At 36.9% G+C, this 20,645-nt stretch overlaps 1 protein-coding gene across 1 annotated transcript in view; it reads left to right on the top strand.

Annotated features, from left to right (window-relative positions):
• Window positions 1–20,309, top strand: part of ST8SIA6 (ST8 alpha-N-acetyl-neuraminide alpha-2,8-sialyltransferase 6) — a 146,725-nt gene extending 126,416 nt beyond the window's left edge. The window contains exons 5-8 of the mRNA XM_042230593.2: window positions 2,185–2,329; window positions 8,852–8,964; window positions 13,541–13,633; window positions 15,277–20,309. Of these exons, the coding sequence (XP_042086527.2) occupies window positions 2,185–2,329; window positions 8,852–8,964; window positions 13,541–13,633; window positions 15,277–15,745 (820 nt within the window). The 3' untranslated portion in view covers window positions 15,746–20,309. The remainder of the gene's footprint in view (window positions 1–2,184; window positions 2,330–8,851; window positions 8,965–13,540; window positions 13,634–15,276) is intronic.
• The last annotated feature ends 336 nt before the right edge of the window (window positions 20,310–20,645 follow it).

The following is a 20,645-nucleotide window of genomic DNA, read 5'->3' as shown; positions in this document are numbered from 1 at the left end:
AAGTACAGAGAGGGATACTATTTTAATAAGATAAGCTGACTTATAAGAATTCATTTGAAAATCTTGATTTTTACGGTTCAAATGAAATCATAGCACTGACTTTTCATACCCTGAAAGTTATTGGAATCCAAGATGACTGGAATGTGATTCAAAATAAACAGGACTTCCCTGATGGTCCAGTGGTTAAGAATTCACTTTGCAATTCAGGGGACACAGGTTCGATCCCATCCCTGGTCAAGGAACTTAAATCCCACCTGCCACAACTAAAGATACCATGTGCTGCAATTAAGACCTGATACAGTCAAATAAATGAATAAATATTTTTTTAAATGACCATGATAGACCAGAGTGTTATATTTTTTTCAAAAGAACCAAGTTCAGTAGGAACATATATAAAAGTATACCCTTCAGGACCAAAAACCAATTAAAAAATGTGCAGTATAGAAGAACCAGTTGGGAATCTAGGGTATCAATACCCACTGAGTATTCACTGTTCCTTGTGCTATGATAGGACCCAACTACAATATATATTTTTAAGTAAACAGAGAAATATATAAAGGTTTAAAGATGAACAAGATGACTTTAGTGAAAACCGGTCTTACGGAAAAAATCTGAGAGAAGAGGAAATTCTCTAAATGCATTTACATGAAGTGTTTTTATGGAAAGATTCTGTGAGAAACTAACCAGAGAAGTGGATTTAAGAGAAGAGAGTTCATTTGTGCAAATGACAGAGTCTCTTAACTTCAAGGTTGTGAAATTATGATCAAGAGATTATATGGAATCTACATCTCTGGAGAATTACACTTGCAAAATGTAAATTCTGAGTGGTTCTAGATTCACCTGCCAGAAGTTGGGGGTAAACTTGGATGATCCCTGGAAGGACCTTTCTGGGTCTGCATTCTGGCAGTAAGGTGTCACTCCACTGGAACAGTTAACAGACGTTACTTGGCTCTAAATTACTCTAAACTTTCTCTAAAGAATGGCAGCTTTAAATTCGCCTACCTTAAAAATTCACTCTATTAATGTGTATCAGTGCAGTTATGATTAACTGTACTGTATTATATACTTGTAATTTTCTAAAAAGGTAAATCTCAAGTATTCTTACCATAAAAAAAAAGAAAGATAACTATGTGGAGTGATGGGATATGTTGATTAGTTTGATTATGGTGATGACTGTACAATATGTGTGAGTATCAAAACATAAACGTAAACAATTCGCATTTGTGACATTTTTCTTTTTTTTTTTTTGGCCACACTGCATGGCTTGTAGGATCTTATTCCCTGACCAAGAGATTGAACCCAGGCCCTCTGCCATAATGTGCTAACCACTGGACCACCAGGAATTCCCTGTATTTGTGAATTATACTTCAATGAAACTTGAAAAAAATCACTGTTGAATGGTGCTTCTTTTTGTTGAAATTGTCTTGTAATAAATGATTACGTATTGCTTTGGTGATGGTGTGTGATACTGGGCTTAATTTGATTTCTGTACTTTTTAATAAAATAATTAGAACGTATTCTATCATTTTCTTTTTGTTGTTACAACATTATCATGAGAAAGAAGTCTGTATTTATTTTATATATTTATTTACTTACTTAATTATTTTTGGCAGCACTGGGTCTTTGTTGCTGTGCAAGGACTTTCTCTAGTTGAGGCAAGTGGGAGTCACTCTCTAGTTGCGTTGCACAGACTTCTCATGTGGTGGTTTCTTTTGTTGCAGAGCACGGGCTCTAGGGCACGTGGGGTCAGTAGTTGAGGCTCCTGGATTCTAGAGCACAGCTCAATACTTGGGGCACACCGACTTAGTTGTTCTACGGCATGTGGGATCTTTCTGGAGCAGGGCTCGAATCCATGTTCACTGCATTGGCAGGTGGATTCTTTACCACTGGACCACCAGGGAAGTCCCAAGTCTTTATATATAACCACTATATACTCAGTATTTCTTGTGGGTGACTCAGTCCTTACCTGAGTGTAGGTACATTAGTGTTCTTTGCTATTTTATCCTTGCCCCATCCAGGGCCAGTTAGAATGGAATGAGATAAAAATGAAGATACCTTGTGAATGAGGTATCTTCTCTCTGAAAGTCAATATGGCAAAATTCTCATCTGCGTTTTCCATCCGCATCTCTATTTTGGATTTCTTAATCTTAATCCGTGACTCATTTGTCTCCTTATCCTTCGCAGAGCAAAACTCGCTTCCTGCTGTGATGCTGTTCAAAACTTCATTGTTTCTCAAAACAACACTCCCATCGGGACCAACATGACCTATGAGGTGGAAAGTAAAAGCAAAATCCAAATTAAAGAAAACATTTTTGATATGTTGCCAGTGGTGAGTGAAAATTTCTTGTGGTTTCTGTGTGTCACCATTTAAGGTGAACATTGTCTCAGATGAAGTAATAACATAAACATGGAGGAGTTGATTCATTAAAATGCCACACTCTGATGTGTAAGATACGTACGGTGGTCCATTTTCAGCGGGCAGTTTTGAATCCTTGTGGCTCTGCAGGGAATGGTATTTGTATCTTAAATAATAAACTCTTCTAGCCCTTGAGTCTTCATGACTCATCCTAGTATGAGATGAAGTATTGGGCTTTCTGCATAGTAATTACTAGGACTTGGGGAGATAACCATTTTTTACCTGGTTCTTTCACTTGTCAGTTTTGGTGACTAACTCAATTTTTTCACAAAGAACTGCAGGTTTATGTGACTAATCTTTGGGACGTAAATACATTAGAGTTCCTGGTTAGTAAACATTGCTTCCACTAACAGGGATTTTTTTTTAATTTAAAATTTTAAAATTTAAAATGAATTTAGTTTGTGGGAAGCAATCTGAGAAAGATTTAAAATATATATAATTAAGAAACTCAAATTGACAAAGATGACCGTAAAAACAAATGGTGAAAGTGATATAGTTAGATATGAAGGAAGGACAGATAAGAATGAAAAATATAACAATGAAATCAATAGTAGAAAAGATAATTTTTATCCTTTTTTTCTTAGTCAGGCATTTTTATCTAGTGTGTTCACTGATGTATCCCAAGTTCCTAGAACGTTTCCCAGTGCATAGATGCATTCATTGTATTGTCATTTATTAAACTAAGTAATGATACATTATCATTACAATATAAATCCAAACTTGGGGGAAATTTTTCTCATGAAGAGTATCCCACTGTTAATAGACTGTGCTTTCAGACATCATTTTATGATTTGATGAAAAGCAGTTAGGCCACGTCAGTGGTCAAAATGGGATCACTTTATATATGCAGTTTATCAACTGTAGACTATTCAGTTCTTACAATTAATTCCATTATGTGGGACATTTGACTTCTTTTGATTGTTTTATTGTTATGTAAGTTGTTCCAGTTTTTTTTCAAAAAAGATTACAATTAAAGGGAAGTATAATTTTCTGGGAATGAATAAAATCAATATAAAATGTTAGAGAAAAAATATTGCACATTTTCTGGACAGGAATGGTGACCAATTCATACAGCATTCTGAAAACCCCCTCATGATTCATTGAAATTACCAATAGCTAAAATGATAGCAAGCCATGAAATTAAAAGATGCTTACTCCTTGGAAGAAAAGTTATGACCAACCTAGATAGTATATTCAAAAGCAGAGACATTACTTTGCCGACTAAGGTCCATCTAGTCAAGGCTATGGTTTCTCCTGTAGTTATGTATGGATGTGAGAGTTGGACTGTGAAGAAGGCTGAGCACCGAAGAATTGATGCGTTTCAACTGTGGTGTTGGAGAAGACTCTTGAGAGTCCCTTGGACTGCAAGGAGATCCAACCAGTCCATTCTGAAGGAGATCAACCCTGGGATTTCTTTGGAAAGAATGATGCTTAAGCTGAAGCTCCAGTACTTTGGACATCTCATGCAAAGAGTTGACTTATTAGAAAAGACTCTGATGCTGGGAGGGATTGGGAGCAGGAGGAGAAGGGGACGACCAAGGATGAGATGGCTGGATGGCATCACAGACTCGATGGACGTGAGTCTGAGTGAACTCCAGGAGTTGGTGATGGACAAGGAGGCCTGGCGTGCTGCAATTCATGGGGTCGCAAACAGTCGGACACGACTGAGCGACTGAACCGAACTGAACTGAAAGATGGCTCAGTGGTCAAGAATCTGCCTGCAATACAGAAGACCCAGGTTTGATCCCTGGGTCAGGAAGATCCCCTGGAGTATTCTTGCCTGGAGAATTCCATGGACAGAGGAGCCTGGAGGGCTACAGTCTTTGGGGTCACAAAAGGTCGGACGTGACTGAGTGACTGACACTTTCACTTTCAAAGAATATTTATATCCCTTATCAGAGAAGCCCTTGGGGAGGTCCACAGAGAGCAACTCTTTCAACCAATGCCATTTTTTCTAGTGTTTTCCTTGCTTTAGGCTGGCCAGAACAGAGGAACAACAGGTATTTTTTGCTTCTAATTGGCACCTTGAAAAGAATAACTTAACATAAGCTTGATAATTCTGGATGAGATTAACAACAGCATCCATTTTCCAAATTGATGCTGACTTTTAAAACTGAGGGGAGGAAATTCTGAAGTTAATACAGTAGCAACTGCAAAGTGAACTCACTTTCTGTGTTTCTTCAACATCCCATCCATGGACACAGCATCCAAAGTTGCTTTCTGCACTCCCACCCTGCTATGTTATGCCAGGCACACGGTGAACAAACCGCAGCATTAGATGCTTTTGATGAAATGTTGTAAAGTCACTTTCTCCAAAAACTCTGCCAAGTAACTTGAAAACAAACAACAAAGTTGGTTTTCTTTTTGTTGTTGTTGTTTCTCCATTTCATTTTATTTTACTTAATTTTGGTCACACTGTGAAGGCATGCAGGATCTCAGTTCCCTGACCAGGGATCAAACCCATGTCCCCCTGCAGTGGAAGTAACCACTGGGCTACCAGGGAAGTCCCCAAAGTTGGTTGACAATTGGAATGAGCAACAAGCAGACTGCTGAGTTGCCCAAAGATGCATTTTATTAGGAGGTTTAAAGGACATTGAAATTTTCATTTATTTAATCTCTTACTGAACATGAGATCTCAAAACATGGATTTTTTTTTTTCTTCCTAGTTGACCAAGAAACCAGAGAAAAATGTTCATTATATTAAGTGCTTAATTGGAGATAGGTTCCTCTCAGTAATCTCTTCTGTTGTACCATAAAGAGCCTATTTACAGTCCACCCTATCTGTAAAGTTCAGAATTTACTGTGGTATTGTTTAGTAAATACTGTCTGAAAACAGCTGTTAATAGAAGTTCAGTGACTTGCAATAATCAGTGGTATGTGAGAACCATTCATTAAAGAGCCAGGCACTCTGCTGGGCATCAAAGCCACACAGGGAAATAAGGCACATCATTTTTTAAAAATTTTATTTTAATTAATTGTTTGACCATGTGAAGCAGCATGTGGCATCTTAGTTCCCCAACCAGGGACTGAACCCATGCCCCGTGTAATGAAAGTGTGGTTTCTTAACCACTGAACAATCAGGGAAGTCCCAAGGCACATGCTTAAGTTAACCTTTATCCCTTGAATGAGAGCATCTGTAAGATGACAGTGGACTATGAAACAGACTGCCTGGGTTTGAATCCCAGCTCTGCTGCTCTCTAGCCATTACTTAAACTCATGCCTCCATCTTCTTGTCTGTAAAATGCTCACAAGGGTGTTGTATGGATTCTGTGTGTTAAGGTACAACTCAGAAAAGTGCTTTTCACATAAGAAGTACAATATGATTTTTCATTTTTAGGGACAATCCAGATGTGCTGAAACATAGTTCTCATCACTTGTTTGGCATCTCCCAATTCAGCATCAGGAGCACAGGGCAGTCAGGTGACTCAGGGTCTGTCTGTAGGGCAGCTCAGAAGCACACTGGTCCTGGGGTGTGCTTGTATACCGGACAGGAGGGTTCCCTGACAGCAGCAGTGTAAATAGCCCCATTGTGGTGATTATAATTTACCACTGGTTTAACAACCAGCTGACAAAATTCCTGAATATTTACCAGCTGGTTCCCATAAGCTGGGACAACCGGGTTCCAACGTAACATTGAGGGTTATACCCAGGTAGCCACTAGGCCAGCAGTCATTCATTGAGAAGTGATGTTCCTCTGGGCAAGTGCAATGAAAGATGGGGGGGTTGAAAAGTAATAAACATACTCCCTGCCCCTTAAGTACCTACGTTCGCATTCTAGAAACAAAACAGGTGAATCGGGACCTTGTATTGTGGAAGTCTGTGCTGACATCCTTGCTGCTGATTAAGGTCACAGCATGACTTCCAGAAAAGTGACTGGCAAAGGCCAACAACACTGTCTAATTGACCAGTTATTTTCAGACTGTGAAGGATTTGGTCATAGTGAAGAGTCTTTAGGGATTGGCTAGTTGGATCCTTGGAGGAAACAAAAATGATTCTGGTCTTAGAAATGAATTTGAAATAAATCAGCACAAAGTGACTAGGCTTCCTCAAAGCACCGTGGCTGGTCATTTATGGAGACAGCAGGCGTAAATTTCCTGTCATCACTGAGCCTGAAGATCTCACTATTTAAGAAGCACAGAGAACTTTTGCTAAATTAACTTAATTTTATGGCCAAGAATAGAGAATTTAACGCAACTTTATAATTGCCTTATTTTTGGCTGAAAATGGTCCTGTTTGTCGGAAAGACTCGTGAATTTTTGTCATCCTCAATTTATTTACTTAGTTAAGGGATGTAAAAAACATTAAAGTACATTTTAAAAGCAAATGTATTATATTTAGTATTTTTACATTAAATTGTATATGGTATGCTATGTATTCCTCTCAAGAAAGATGAAACTTAGGTTTACAGGGTTTCTTTTTTTCATTCTTGTCAAAGAACAAAACTAGAACACTTTCTAACACCATACACAAAAATAAACTCAAAATGGATTAAAGATCTAAACGTAAGACCAGAAACTATAAAACTCCTAGAGGAGAACATAGGCAAAACACTCTCTGACATAAATCACAACAGGATCCTCTATGACCCATCTCCCAGAATATTGGAAATAAAAGCAAAAATAAACAAATGGGACCTAATTAAAATTAAAAGCTTCTGCACAACAAAGGAAACTATAAGCAAGGTGAAAAGACAGCCTTCAGAATGGGAGAAAATAATAGCAAATGAAGCAACTGACAAACAACTAATCTCAAAAATATACAAGCAACCCCTGAAGCTCAACTCCAGAAAAATAAACGACCCAGTCAAAAAATGGGCCAAAGAACTAAATAGACATTTCTCCAAAGAAGACATACAGATGGCTAACAAACACATGAAAAGATGCTCAACATCACTCATTATCAGAGAAATGCAAATCAAAACCACAATGAGGTACCATTTCACGCCAGTCAGAATGGCTGCTATCCAAAAGTCTATAAGCAATAAATGCTGGAGAGGGTGTGGAGAAAAGGGAACCCTCTTACACTGTTGGTGGCAATGCAAACTAGTACAGCCACTATGGAGAACAGTATGGAGATTCCTTAAAAAACTCGAAATAGAACTACTTTATGACCCAGCAATCCCACTACTGGGCATACACACCGAGGAAACCAGAGTTGAAAGAGACACGTGTACCCCAATGTTCACTGCAGCACTGTTTATAATAGCCAGGACATGGAAACAACCTAGATGTCCATCAGCAGATGAATGGATAAGAAAGCTGTGGTACATATACACAATGGAGTATTACTCAGCCATTCAAAAGAATACATTTGAATCAGTTCTAATGAGGTGGATGAAACTGGAGCCTATTATACAGAGTGAAGTAAGTCAGAAAAAAAAACACCAACACAGTATACTAACGCATATATATGGAATTTAGAAAGATGGTAATGATGACCCTGTATGTGAGACAGCAAAAGAGACACAGATGTCTAGAACAGTCTTTTGGACTCTGTGGGAGAGGGAGAGGGTGGGATGATTTGGGAGAATGTCATTGAAACATGTATAATATCATATATGAAATGAGTCGCCAGTCCAGGTTCGATGCAGGATACAGGGTGCTCGGGGCTGGTGCACTGGGATAACCCAGAGAGTGGTACTGGGAGGGTAGTGGGAGGGGGGTTCAGGATGGGGAACACGTGTACACCCGTGGCGGATTCATGTTGATGAATGGCAAAACCAATACAATATTGCAAAGTAATTAACCTCCAATTAAAATAAATACATAAATAATAAAATAAAAAATTTAATAATATTTTTATTTGTAAAACTAAAAAAATAAAATAAAAGCAAATGTATTATATTTAGTATTTTCACATTAAATTGTATATGATATGCTATGTATTACTCTCAAGAAAGATGAACCTTAGGTTTACGGGATTTCTTTTTTTTTTTTTTTAATTTTCTTTCTTTCTTTATTTTTGGCTGTGCTGTGTATCTTCATTGTTTCACCCTGGCTTTCTCAGTTACGGCAAGCGGGGGCTACTCTCTAGTTGTGATGCACGGGCTTCTCATTGCGGTGGCTTGTCTTGTGCAGCACATGCTCTGCGCACACAGGCTTCAGTAGTTACAGCTCACAGGCTCCAGAGGGTGCAGGCTTCAGTAGTTGTGGTACACAGGCTTAGCTGCTCCATAACAAGTGAAATTTTCCCAGATCAGGGATCAAAGCTGTATCCCCTGCATTGGCAGGCAGTTTCTTAACCACTAGACCACCAGGGAAGTCCTACAGGATATCTTATGATTAGTCAGAAGTTGATTAACATGCTATGGTATTGCTTCTTGTTCTTTTTCTTTCCTTAGTATATGTAAAACTTCAGCTACTTGAATTAAGCTGATGATGTTTATGGTTCTAAAACTAAAGATATTTATGGCAACTTTTCACTTTCTGTTGATAGTTTCAACCTTTTGTGGGATACTCTTTTAATCAGTGTGCAGTGGTTGGAAACGGAGGAATTCTAAATCAGTCTCTCTGTGGAGCTGAAATCGATAAATCTGACTTCGTTTTTAGGTAAGTACTGTCAGATTGTTTTCTGTTGTTTTTTTTTTAAATCCAAGATCAGTTGAATATTTTAAAGGAATATTCTAAAGATACTCTGTTTAAATTTTGATCTTTGAAATTTATTGCTTAAGCCTACAATTTATCTGGTTTGTTTTCTGAAGTGTTAAATGGATCATGAATTCCTTTGAATGTTGATACCAGAAGGATAAAACTGTGCTATGCTTACTCAACTTTCCAGAAACCCTGTATGAAATCGTGGTGAAAGAGGATCTTCACTGAAGGACTTGTCAGAGACTTCAGTGTATCAAGGATAACTTTTTTTTTTTTTTTCTTAAACAGCATTTCAAGAAAACTTTGTTTTCAAGTAATACTTGTGAAAATGCTGACTTCAATTTTGTATAGCCATACAACATCATTGTTTATTTAGGTTTCTGGCCTGAAATTTAAGGGGGAAAAATGTGGCTTGTAAAATTCTGATCTTTTATATTTCAGTACAAGCTAGCTTGCCAAAAACAGAAGCAAAAGTGGTTTCTATGTGCTTCTGAACTAATAAGACAAACCAGAGAGCATCTCCACTTTCAGAACATGATGGAAAGATGATTCATCCTTGTGAGGATGGATTTCAATTGAAATGTACCTTTTCATAAGGTTGAAATCTGTTTCTTCCTATTTCATGAGTGCTGATTGCATGCATCGGAGGAAGATCCTTTGATCTTTATTGATTTAATGCTGCCCTTTTTAATAACACATGAAAAGGAAACACAATTTTGAATCAGGAGCTCCCCCTCACTTTAATCTCATTTAGAATTTTATGCTGAAAGTAATGACAGAACAGACCTGGCAGTCCAACAATTATTGTGTTCCTTATGATGAAAATGGTGAATACCTGCATGATTTAGCCATTTTGTTAAAGTACTCAGTATGGAAAAGCCAGGGGGGAAATAAATAATTCTTCTCATAATAGACTTTTTATAGACTGAAAATTCCCAAAACATGTGGGGTGAATATTATGCCTAAATATCCATTTTACTTTATAGCAGGTATAAGAAATACAAGTTTAGGTTTAACAAGCAGAAAAACTCAACAACAGCTACTTAATTTATAACTCTGAAATAAATGTATATATTCTAGATTCTGCATTTGCTGATGGCAGGTATTTTTCTGAATAGAAATACTTAAAAAAAATTTTTTTTCTGAATATTAATACTAACTTCAATACTTTTGGAGTTAGCCTTCCAAACAGAAAGGTCAGATGGGGGCTATACATAGTTGATGTCATTAAAATTTATTTAATGTTTAAGCCTATATTAATTTTGGCAATGCATGTTTTATAGTTTATAAAACCATCTGGAAACTGTTTGTGATTACTTTTCATTTCAGAAGATTTGGAGCTGTCAATTTAAAGTGTAAGGAACAAGAATAGGTGTTGAGTGGCTTCACTGTAGTTTATATATGCAATATACAATGTTTCCCCTATGGGTCTCCAGTGATATAATATTAGAAATCATTGTTGAGTCTTCAAAAGGATATGAAATAGTTATGTTCTGGAAAGTAGATTTGTTACAGGAAGTCCACTAATGAAGATATTTCTGTGGCCTGTTATCTATGATTAATATTTGTTTCTTCAAAAGTGCCATCTTTGTTTTAGGATGTATCTTTTTTATCAGTGAGTACATGTTTCATTTATTCATATATTTCACAGAGGATGAAATAGATTATTTTAATCTCAGGAGCATTACAGAACACAGTCAAGTTTAAACAGCTTTCCTCAGAGATGCTCCCTTTGTATGTATAGCTTTAAAGAAATGGTCTACTTGAAATTCTGTAAATGATACTTAGGGAGTCGTAACCAACTTTCCCTTTTTTTGTGACAAGAATATGCTTACTCAAAATTACAATTCTTAATTTGTTTTCCAATTTAAAGACCAATTAGTACTCAAAAGAGGATGAGAACATCAATATGAAACCATCATTATAAGAACATTAGAGCTTTATTTATTAACAGCTTAATTTGGTGGAAAAACTATCCATATGGGAATCAGGAAATTTTTAATTTTTTATATACATTTTGCTTCTGGCAGACATTATAACCATAATGACAATGCCTCAATTTTTAAAAATTTGTAAATTGACAATGATACCTAACAGAAGCCAAAGATATTAATAAAACATGGCAAGAATACACAGAAGAACTATACTAAAGAGATCTTAATGACCCAGATAACCCCAGTGGTGTGATCACTCACCTAGAACCAGATATCCTGAAGTCTGAAGTCAAGTGAGCCTTAGGAGACACCACTATGAACAAAGCTAGTGGAGGTGATGGAATTCCAGCTGAGCTATATCAAATCCTAAAAGATGATGCTGTGAAAGTGCTATACTCAATGTGCCAGCAAATTTGGACAACTCAGTAGTGGCCACAGGACTGGGAAAGGTCAGTTTTCATTCCAATCCCAAAAAAAGGCAATGCCAAAGAATATTCAAACGACTGCACAGTTACACTCGTCTCACATGCTAGCAAAGTAATGCTCAAAATTCTCCAAGCAGGGCTTCAATAGTACATGAACTGAGAACTTCCAGATGTTCAAGCTGCGTTTAGAAAAGGCAGAGAACCAGAGATCCAATTGCCAACCTCCGTTGGGTTATTGAAAAAGCAAGAGAGTTCCACAAAAACATCTACTTGTGCTTTATTGACTACGCAAAAGCCTTTAACTGTGTGAATCACAGCAAACTGAAAAATTCTTAAAGATGTGGGGATACCAGACCACCTTACCTGCCTCCTGAGAAATCTGTATACAGGTCAAGCAGCAACAGTTAGAAACAGACGTGGAACAACAAACTGGTTCCAAATTGGAAAAGGAGTATGTAACGGCTATACATTGTCAACCTGTTTATTTAACTTACGTGCAGAGTACATCGTGCACAATGCCAGGCTGAATGAAGCAAAAGCTGGAGTCAAGATTGCAGAGGGAAATGTCAATAACTTCAGATATGCAGATGCCACCTCCCTGATGGCAGAAAGTGAAGAGGAATTGAGGAGTCTCTTGATGAAAGTGAAATAGGAGAGTGAAAAAGCTGGCTTAAAATTCAACATTCAAAAAACTAAGATCATGGCATCTAGTCTCATCACTTCATGGCAAATAGATGGGTATCAATGGAAACAGTGAGAGACTTTATTTTTCTTGGGCTCCAAAATCACTGCAGATGATGACTGCAGCCATGAAATTAAAAGATGCTTACTTCTTGGAAGAAAAGCTATGACCAACCTAGATAGCATATTAAAAAGCAGAGACAGATGGCAATGACGACCCTGTATGCAAGACAGCAAAAAAGACACAGATGTGTATAACGGACTTTTGGACTCAGAGGGAGAGGGAGAGGGTGGGATGATTTGGGAGAATGGCATTCTAACATGTATACTATCATGTAAGAATCAAATTGCCAGTCTATGTCTGACGCAGGATACAGCATGCTTGGGGCTGGTGCATGGGGATGACCCAGAGAGATGTTATGGGGAGGGAGGTGGGAGTGGGGTTCATGTTTGGGAACACATGTAAGAATTAAAGATTTTAAAATTTTTAAAAAAATTAAATAAATAAATAAATTTTTTTTTTAAAAAAAAAGCAGAGACATTACTTTGCCAACAGAAGTCCATCTAGTCAAAGTTACGGTTTTTTTAGTAGTCATGTATGGATGTGAGATCTGGACCATAAAGAAAGCTGAGTGCCGAAGAATTGATGCTTTTGAACTGTGGTGTTGGAGAAGACTTTTGAGAGCCCCTTGGGCCTCAAGGAGATCAAACCAGTCAAACCTAAAGGAAATCAGTCCTGAATATTCATTGGAAGGACTGATGCTGAAGCTGAAGCCCCAATACTTTGGCCACCTGATGTGAAGAACTGACTCATTGGAAAAGACTCTGATTCTGGGGAAGATTGAAGGCAGGAGAAGAGACAACAGAAGATGAGGTGGTTGGATGGCATCACCGACTCGATGGACAAGAGTTTGAGCAAGCTCCAGGAGTTGGTGATGCACAGGGAAGTCTGGCATGCATGGTCCATGGGGTCACAGAGTCAGACACGATTGAGTAACTGAACTGAACTGACCACCATGGGAATCTAATTAATATAAATAATTTAAATAAAAGGATTGTGAACTCTTCAAATGCTAGGCTAGGTGTCATTGTCACTTCTAGTTTTGTCACTGAAAGCATTTATCAGAGTCTCATGTTTTATCCAATATTTAAATGCCAACTAAGAGTTTGTTGCTGTTGTTGTGTAGTTGCTAAGTCATGTCCGACTCTTTTGCAACCCCATAGACTATAGCCTGCCAGGCGATAGGATTTTCCAGCAAGAATATTGGAGTAGGTTGCCATTTCCTTCTCCAAGGGGTCTTCCCAACCCAGGAATCGAACCTGTGTCTGAATTCTGTACTTATTAAATATTTTAGATGGAAATCAGATGAATTCTGAGACTCTATTTACAGCAGTAATTTTCTGCAATAAAATGAGAATGGTCACATGCATATGTGTGGGTGTACTTTTTGTTGAAAGTTATATTTTGAGAATATTTTTTCTTCCAAATTTCAGGTGTAATCTCCCCCCAACCACAGGAAATGTTACCAATGATGTTGGCACTAAAACCAACCTGGTGACTCTAAATCCCAGTATTATAAAGCTAAGGTAAGTCCCTCCAAGTTACATAACTGTTCAAGACCATTTTTTTATTATTTAACCTGTTTCTTAGTCTGAGCCCTAATCTTGCTGCTGAGACTGACTGGAATGGCTTTGTAAGGAAAATACATAAGAATATATTAGTAATTTAGGTTGGGCTCCTAAGAGGTATGTCCAGTTGTACTTCTAATGTCATAAGTCAAGGGTTGCTAATCAAATTAGAACTTACTTATCTCTTCATGTTTTTCACCAGTACTGAAGTTTTTAAAAAATTATTTCCTTCCAGAATTTCAATGTTACTATTTTATCTTGATAAAACTTTCTTGAAAAAACTTAGTCTACTTAGGAGCTTCAGAGAGTAAGCCTTAGGAGAACCTGACAAAATTGTCAGGGTACTTTGGGCAGTTTATTACTAAAAAATAATTCCCATATTTTATTTTCCACAATGTCACTACTATGAAATATTGGCTGCTTAGTAAAAATCCCATTAAAAGTGAAAGTGTTAGTTTCTCAGTCATGTCTGACTCTTTGCGACCCCATGGACTGTAGCTTGCCACGCTCCTCTGGCCATGGGATTCTCCAGGCAAGAATACTGGAGTGGGTAGCCATTCCCTTCTTCAGGGGGTGTTTCTGATCCAGGGGTCAAACCCAGGTCTCCTGCATTGCAGGGAGATTCTTTACTGTCTGAGCCACCAGGGAAGCCCCAAAATCCCATACTTAGTTTAATTCAGTTGTTTTCATCCAAAGTGATTAGTTATTGTTGGTAGTAGAATATATCCCCCAAATAGTTCTAGTATGACTTAAGAGAATATAACATATTGTACCCATCTCCCCAGAGTTTATTTTCTAAACACATGCACTTAGGTATACCAGTGTATTTACTGAGGCATTATTTAAATTAAACACATAGAGCTATCACAGTCCATGGAGGAAATTTAAAATGCATATGTGTGTGTGTGTGTGTGTGTGCATATAGATATTTTAGGTTTTCTAAACCAGAGATCCCCAGCCTCTGGGATCTAATGCCTAATGATCTGAGGTGGAAGTCATATAATAATAATAGGAATAAAGTACACAATAAAGATACGTACTTGAATCATCCCCAAACCACCCCCATCCCCCAGTTCATGGAAAAATTATCTTCTGTGAAACCAGTCCCTGGTGCCAAAAAGGTTGGGGACTGCTGTTTTAAAGGAAATTGTTATTTTATAATAATATGTATACTTGCATACAGCTCAATGAATTTTTTAAAAATGTATAGATATTTTAAGAGTGTGCTGTGTTTGAGAAAATGTATCAGTCTGATACATTTGGAAGATGTTTCAGCATTAAAAAGCAACCTCAGGAAAAAATTACTGAGTTTGAAGATAAAGTAATTTTTAAAAATGTATGTCCAGCAAGGATATTGCTCTGTAAGAAGGTAGAAATGAAAGAATAGATATGCCAAGAAAGAAATGAAGACCTAACCCTTGATATTTATTATATAAGATGCTTACTTAACCTGAATTTCTCTGAATCTTCAGTTTGTCTCTTTTATATACAGTGACATAACTGGTTCTGTTTTTTGGTCAGTGGTGAATTCAGCTTCATGTTACCCAAACTGTTCCTTTGATGATTATTGTTAAAATCACAATGTTTTAAAAATTTGGCAGATATGGGAACTTAAAGGAAAAGAAAGCAATATTTCTGGAGGACGTTGCAGCCTATGGAGATGCTTTCGTTCTTCTGCCTGCGTTTTCCTTCAGGGCCAATACCGCGGCCTCTTTTAAAGTGTACTACACGCTGAAGGAATCTAAAGCAAGACAAAAGGTTTTATTTTTCCATCCCAAGTACCTGAAAAACCTTGCACTCTTCTGGAGGACTAAAGGTGTGACCGAGTATCGCCTGTCCTCTGGCTTGATGATCACAAGCGTGGCAGTCGAGCTGTGTGAGAACGTGAAGCTGTATGGATTCTGGCCCTTCTCTAGAACTGGAGAGAACATGCCTGTCAGCCATCACTACTACGATAATAAGTTACCTAAACGCGGTTTCCATGAGATGCCCAAAGAGTATAGACAAATTCTCCAGCTTCACGTGAAAGGCATCCTCAAGTTACAGTTTAGCAAATGTGAAACAGCCTGAACCAAATGCCTTTAAATGGGCATCATGTTCACATAATGCAGTTGGTGAGTAACAATATTCCCAAACACCGAGAGAGATGGTTGTAGTGTTTCATAGGAAGAGTCCCAAAATTTGGTTGGCTCCATGCTCCACACTATGTTTGCAACCTTAGCAACTCATTTAATTGTTCTAATCTTCAGCTTCTCTTCCTGTAAAATGGGCATCATGATATCTAACTCATATTAGAAAAATGTGATAATCTATGAAATCTTTTGGCAAGTATTTGGTGTGAGGTAGGGACTCTAAGAATATTTCTTTGTTGATATTTCCCATTTTCACCCTCACCAGACATAATAAAAGGTAGGCTGTCTTGAAGACTCTTTTTGGAGAGAACAGCTGAGTTGCCAAATATCCACTGGAATTCTTTCTCTGGCAGGAACCTCTGTTATCCATAAAATCATTCCCGCCTTTCTTCCTAACTTAAAAAGTACATATAAGAAAACTGTTTACTTAAACAAAAAGCCTTTCGTTATTCAGGAATGAACTCCTCATGCTTCTAATTACATTCACTTGTGTCTTGAGCCACACTGATGTAGTGGTTGGATTTAGGCCAATTCTTTTCCTCTTTTACATTTAAAAATCACTCTTTAACATACCTATATTTACTACTTCAAGGGCAGTTACAGTTTTTCATACCTGTTGTCTTGTCTGTGGGGAACAGCTGCTTCATGCTGACCCTTTCCTAAGCTCTGTGAGAGAGATGTAAAAATGACTTAAGGCCTGCAGGAAGGAAGAGATGTGTGTTTCATAAACACATTGATGTGCATTTTGTAAACACATTGTGCTCAATGTTCACGAAAGCTTTGAGGAGACAGTACTGTGAGGAATGAAACAAGAATGATTCAATTGATTTCAATGAAATCTATTTCAGAGAAGAGGTAGTTTCTGAATTAAACCTAGTAAAGGAGGAAGTCTTCACCAAATGAAGAAGAATCTAGGAATCCCCTTGATTCCAATTGAAGTTATTTGAGGGTAAATCATGGTCTTTGCCCCGCAAACTTCCACGTGATGGTGGGATATATAGCCCATGGGGGTGGTGGGTTGGACCTACATCTGTGAAATGGGAATAATACCAAGCTGATTGATTTCACAGGAAAGTCGTAAAAACTAAAGCCCAGAGAAACTTAATTCTCAGCAAGGAAAGGTGTACGTTTACATGAGAGCTAAGACTAATCATTTAAACACCAATATAAAGTAAAGCTTAAGGAGACATTGAATACTAGCATTTTCAAAACACTCCCTTAGGTTATGATGTTATACATGTTGATGTAGTTCATCCCTGCAGCTGTTGAATAAGTTATTTGACTTAAATAAGTAATAACGTACACACTTTCCTGCTCATTTTTGTACCAGTGTGAGAAGAGCAGAAATAGGAGCAGAGCAGAGTGGACAGCATGACAAATTCATTATGAATACAATTCTGAATTCTTCACTTAGCCAGATTATTGTTTTATTCAACATTCACTTGTAAGAACACTCTGCTGCCAACTGCTTATTTTGCAAAATTAATCTTTAATTTTCAGTTTGATTGTAGTTGACTTTTGTAATACTTTTCTTGATTCACATTCTCATTTGTTCTTCTATAGCAAATGAAACTGATTACCTCCATAAACTGGTTTAAAAGTTCATATATAAATATTTTCTAAAAGAACCATGCTTTTAGTTGAATAGAGTCTAATTCATGTATCTTTTTGTAGCAAAGAATAAATGACTGTTTTCTACTGCTTCTAATGGGTTTAATTAGTTTTTAAAAATCTGCTAGCAGGATTGATAATGTCTTTATCATGTTATTAGCAGTGATTATGAAAAATAGATCAGAACACTCTAGTATTTTATAGTTTAGTAAAATGTTTCCCTCAAAATGTTTTCTGCTGGGTAGAAACTTCAACTTTCCATTTTGATGACACTGAAAATACATGATTGATGAGTAAAAATAATAGAATATACTGAAATAAATCATTAAATATATGACACGGAGAATTTGTAAGTTATTTTAATAAAAATCACTTACGGTTAGGACATTTAGAGCTTACTTAAGTTTTTCCCATGTAACTTCCTATTTTAACTTTGGATGTTTTGTCTAGAATATAAAAATAGAATTTTCAGTGTCACTGATAAGAATTTTGGAAATACTCAAAATAGTGTGAAAGTAAGGAGCATTGTCCCAAAGATATCCATGTTCCAGTAAAATGTCAGTAGAAAAACTTTTAAGTTGTGGAAGACATCGTATATCTTTTGCCATGAACACAACCAAAGTTGGTTTCTTGTTTCACATTTGTATTAACGTTTGTGTTGCCAGCCTCAAAGCATATTGGCGTTTTACAGCTATCCTGCCTAGATTTACATTAACCAAAATTGAGGTCTCAAACAACATGTGTGTTGTTTGTATTGATTCCTGAGTTGGTCTGAGTTGTTGTGAAATCACAAGAGCTTGTAGTTACCTGCCCTTGTCTGAAACTCTCTTTACTTCTCTAGTGTCCTCAGAGTTGTAGAGAAATAAATGGGGTGGGAGGATGGAGTTCACGTGACATTATCAAAATTCATGTTCTGTTATACTTTTGTTGTTATTGTTCAGGCACTAAGTTGTTTCTGACTATTCTCCTGAATTGGTAGGCAGGTTCTTTACCACTGAGCCACTAGTGAAACCCCTTATTATACTTTAGAAAGTTTAAAAAAAAATTGTTTTGGAACAGTAGGACGTTACTGGAGCATCACAGTGGAACACATAGAAGATCATCGTCTTCCAGGAAATGTTATCATGTAATCTATCAGCTGTGTGAATTGGAAATCATAAGTAACAATTTTTGTTCTCTAATGGTGAGCTATTATACGTGTTTCATCAAGATCCAAACGAAAAGAGAAACTCCGAACTCCATTCTGTAGATTTAGTGATTCACCAAGTCTGACATGACACTCTCAAGAAATCTCTGGATGTAATGAACACTTGTTAGATGAGTGAGTTTGATCTTCTGCTCTTAAATTTCAGGTACATCCATAGGCATGGAAAACAAAGTCAGTACTGGTGCTAGCCATTACCAACCCTTAGTTAGGACTCCAACTCATAATACTACCTGCTACCAGTACTTTCTAAAGGAAATACTGGCTTGGTTGATTTCATTTTCTACTTGTTGTTTAACATCATGGGGGAATGTAAATGAATAATAAGAGCCCAAAATAATTTCTATCAAAACCCAAGGGTAAAGGCAGAAATATTTATTTAAGCATATAAGAATGCTATATGGTCCCTTGGAAGGATTCCATGAATAACTGCATGGAATTAAATTTTACACAATGTAATAGTCCTTGAAGTCTCTGCTGTTTTTTTCCTACTAACAAAAGGCAAGATAGATCATGACTTTCATGAAAGAAGATTTCCTTCTGAATATAAATTCCAACCCGGTAAATATGTGGGCACTCAGCCAGGTAATCAGCCAAGGACATTTTTTTTGAGGACTTACTATGTATAGAATACTGGAGTAAGCCATAAATCAAACCTGTTTGGGGCAAGATTTTTCCTTGCTTACAAAAAAATTTACCAGTTAAATACTATATCGTGTCAAGTACCTTGAATCATCCCATACATTTCAGAAAGCTTTGGGAAATTTGGAAAGTTTTGTGTAACAGGTATAAATAGCTACTACAGAAGGATAATTATAATGCAATGTATAGCATAATTATGACAGTAAAAACATCACTTGCAACATGACATGGAGACACACTGTTCTGCTACTAAGCCTTGAAGGAACTGCAGGGATTCGCAATATCTGAAGCACTGGACCTAATTAGACTATTTCTTTCTTTATTCTTAATTTTTAAAACTCCACTTGGAGCCCCTGAACTGCATGAGTTCAGGGTTTACTATCTGCATGTGGCTTCAGAAGGTTGACTCCAGAGTGAGCAGTCACCATTATCCTCCCAAAGATGGATGGCCAGGAATATTTTTCTTGCCCATCTCATCTGGGTCATCACTCTTCCAAAGGCATTCTTCTTTTTATATATATAAAAAAGTGAGTGATATATGATAGAGAAACATCACTTTATATAATGGAGAAAAGATCAACTCTTCAGCAGATGGTATTGGTGATATGGAAAAAGATAAATTTCTATAATACACTGCACTTTTACAATAATAATACAATGCAATACAATACAATAATAATACAGTAATACAATGCACATTATACATTTCTATAATACATTATATAATACATTGAAAAAGTTGGACTCTAGGTAGATTAAAGAGAGTTTAAAGGAAAAACTGCAAAGCTAATAGAGCAAGATGTAGGTAAGGGGCTGTTCTCTTTAAACATAACCCCGAAAGAATTTTTAATTAGGTTAAGAAATGATGACTATGGCTGTGTTAAAATGAAGAATTTCTAGTCAGTGAACAACACCTTAAACAAAGCTAATAGGCAGTGACAGACCGGCATAGCTTTTAGCAATGTGTAAAATTAATGACATTAATATAGAAACATTCCAGGAACTACAAATCAACAAATAAAAGATGAGAAGCTCAATATAAAAATGAATAAAGAATAAGAATGTGCTCTACAAAGAGAAAAGCTGAGCAGCTAATAAGAATGGAAAGTGATGCTCAAACTTACTAATATCTGAGAAATAAAAATAAAAATGAGATCTATTTATTATATTGCTAAGAATTTGTAAGACCATTAATTCAACCAGTTTGGAAAGCAGTCTCAAAGTACTGAGGTAGTAAAATTATTTGTCCTTTGGCCCAGCATGATCTTAGTTTTCTGAATGTTGAGCTTTAAGCCAACTTTTTCACTCTCCACTTTCACTTTCATTAAGAGGCTTTTTAGTTCCTCTTCACTTTCTGCCATAAGGGTGGTGTCATCTGCAT

The sequence above is a fragment of the Ovis aries genome, chromosome 13, assembly GCF_016772045.2.
Source record: "Ovis aries strain OAR_USU_Benz2616 breed Rambouillet chromosome 13, ARS-UI_Ramb_v3.0, whole genome shotgun sequence".
Classification (NCBI taxonomy): domain Eukaryota; kingdom Metazoa; phylum Chordata; class Mammalia; order Artiodactyla; family Bovidae; genus Ovis; species Ovis aries.
The sequence above is the reverse complement of the archived record's forward strand: the minus strand, read 5'-3'. Positions and strand labels throughout refer to the sequence as shown.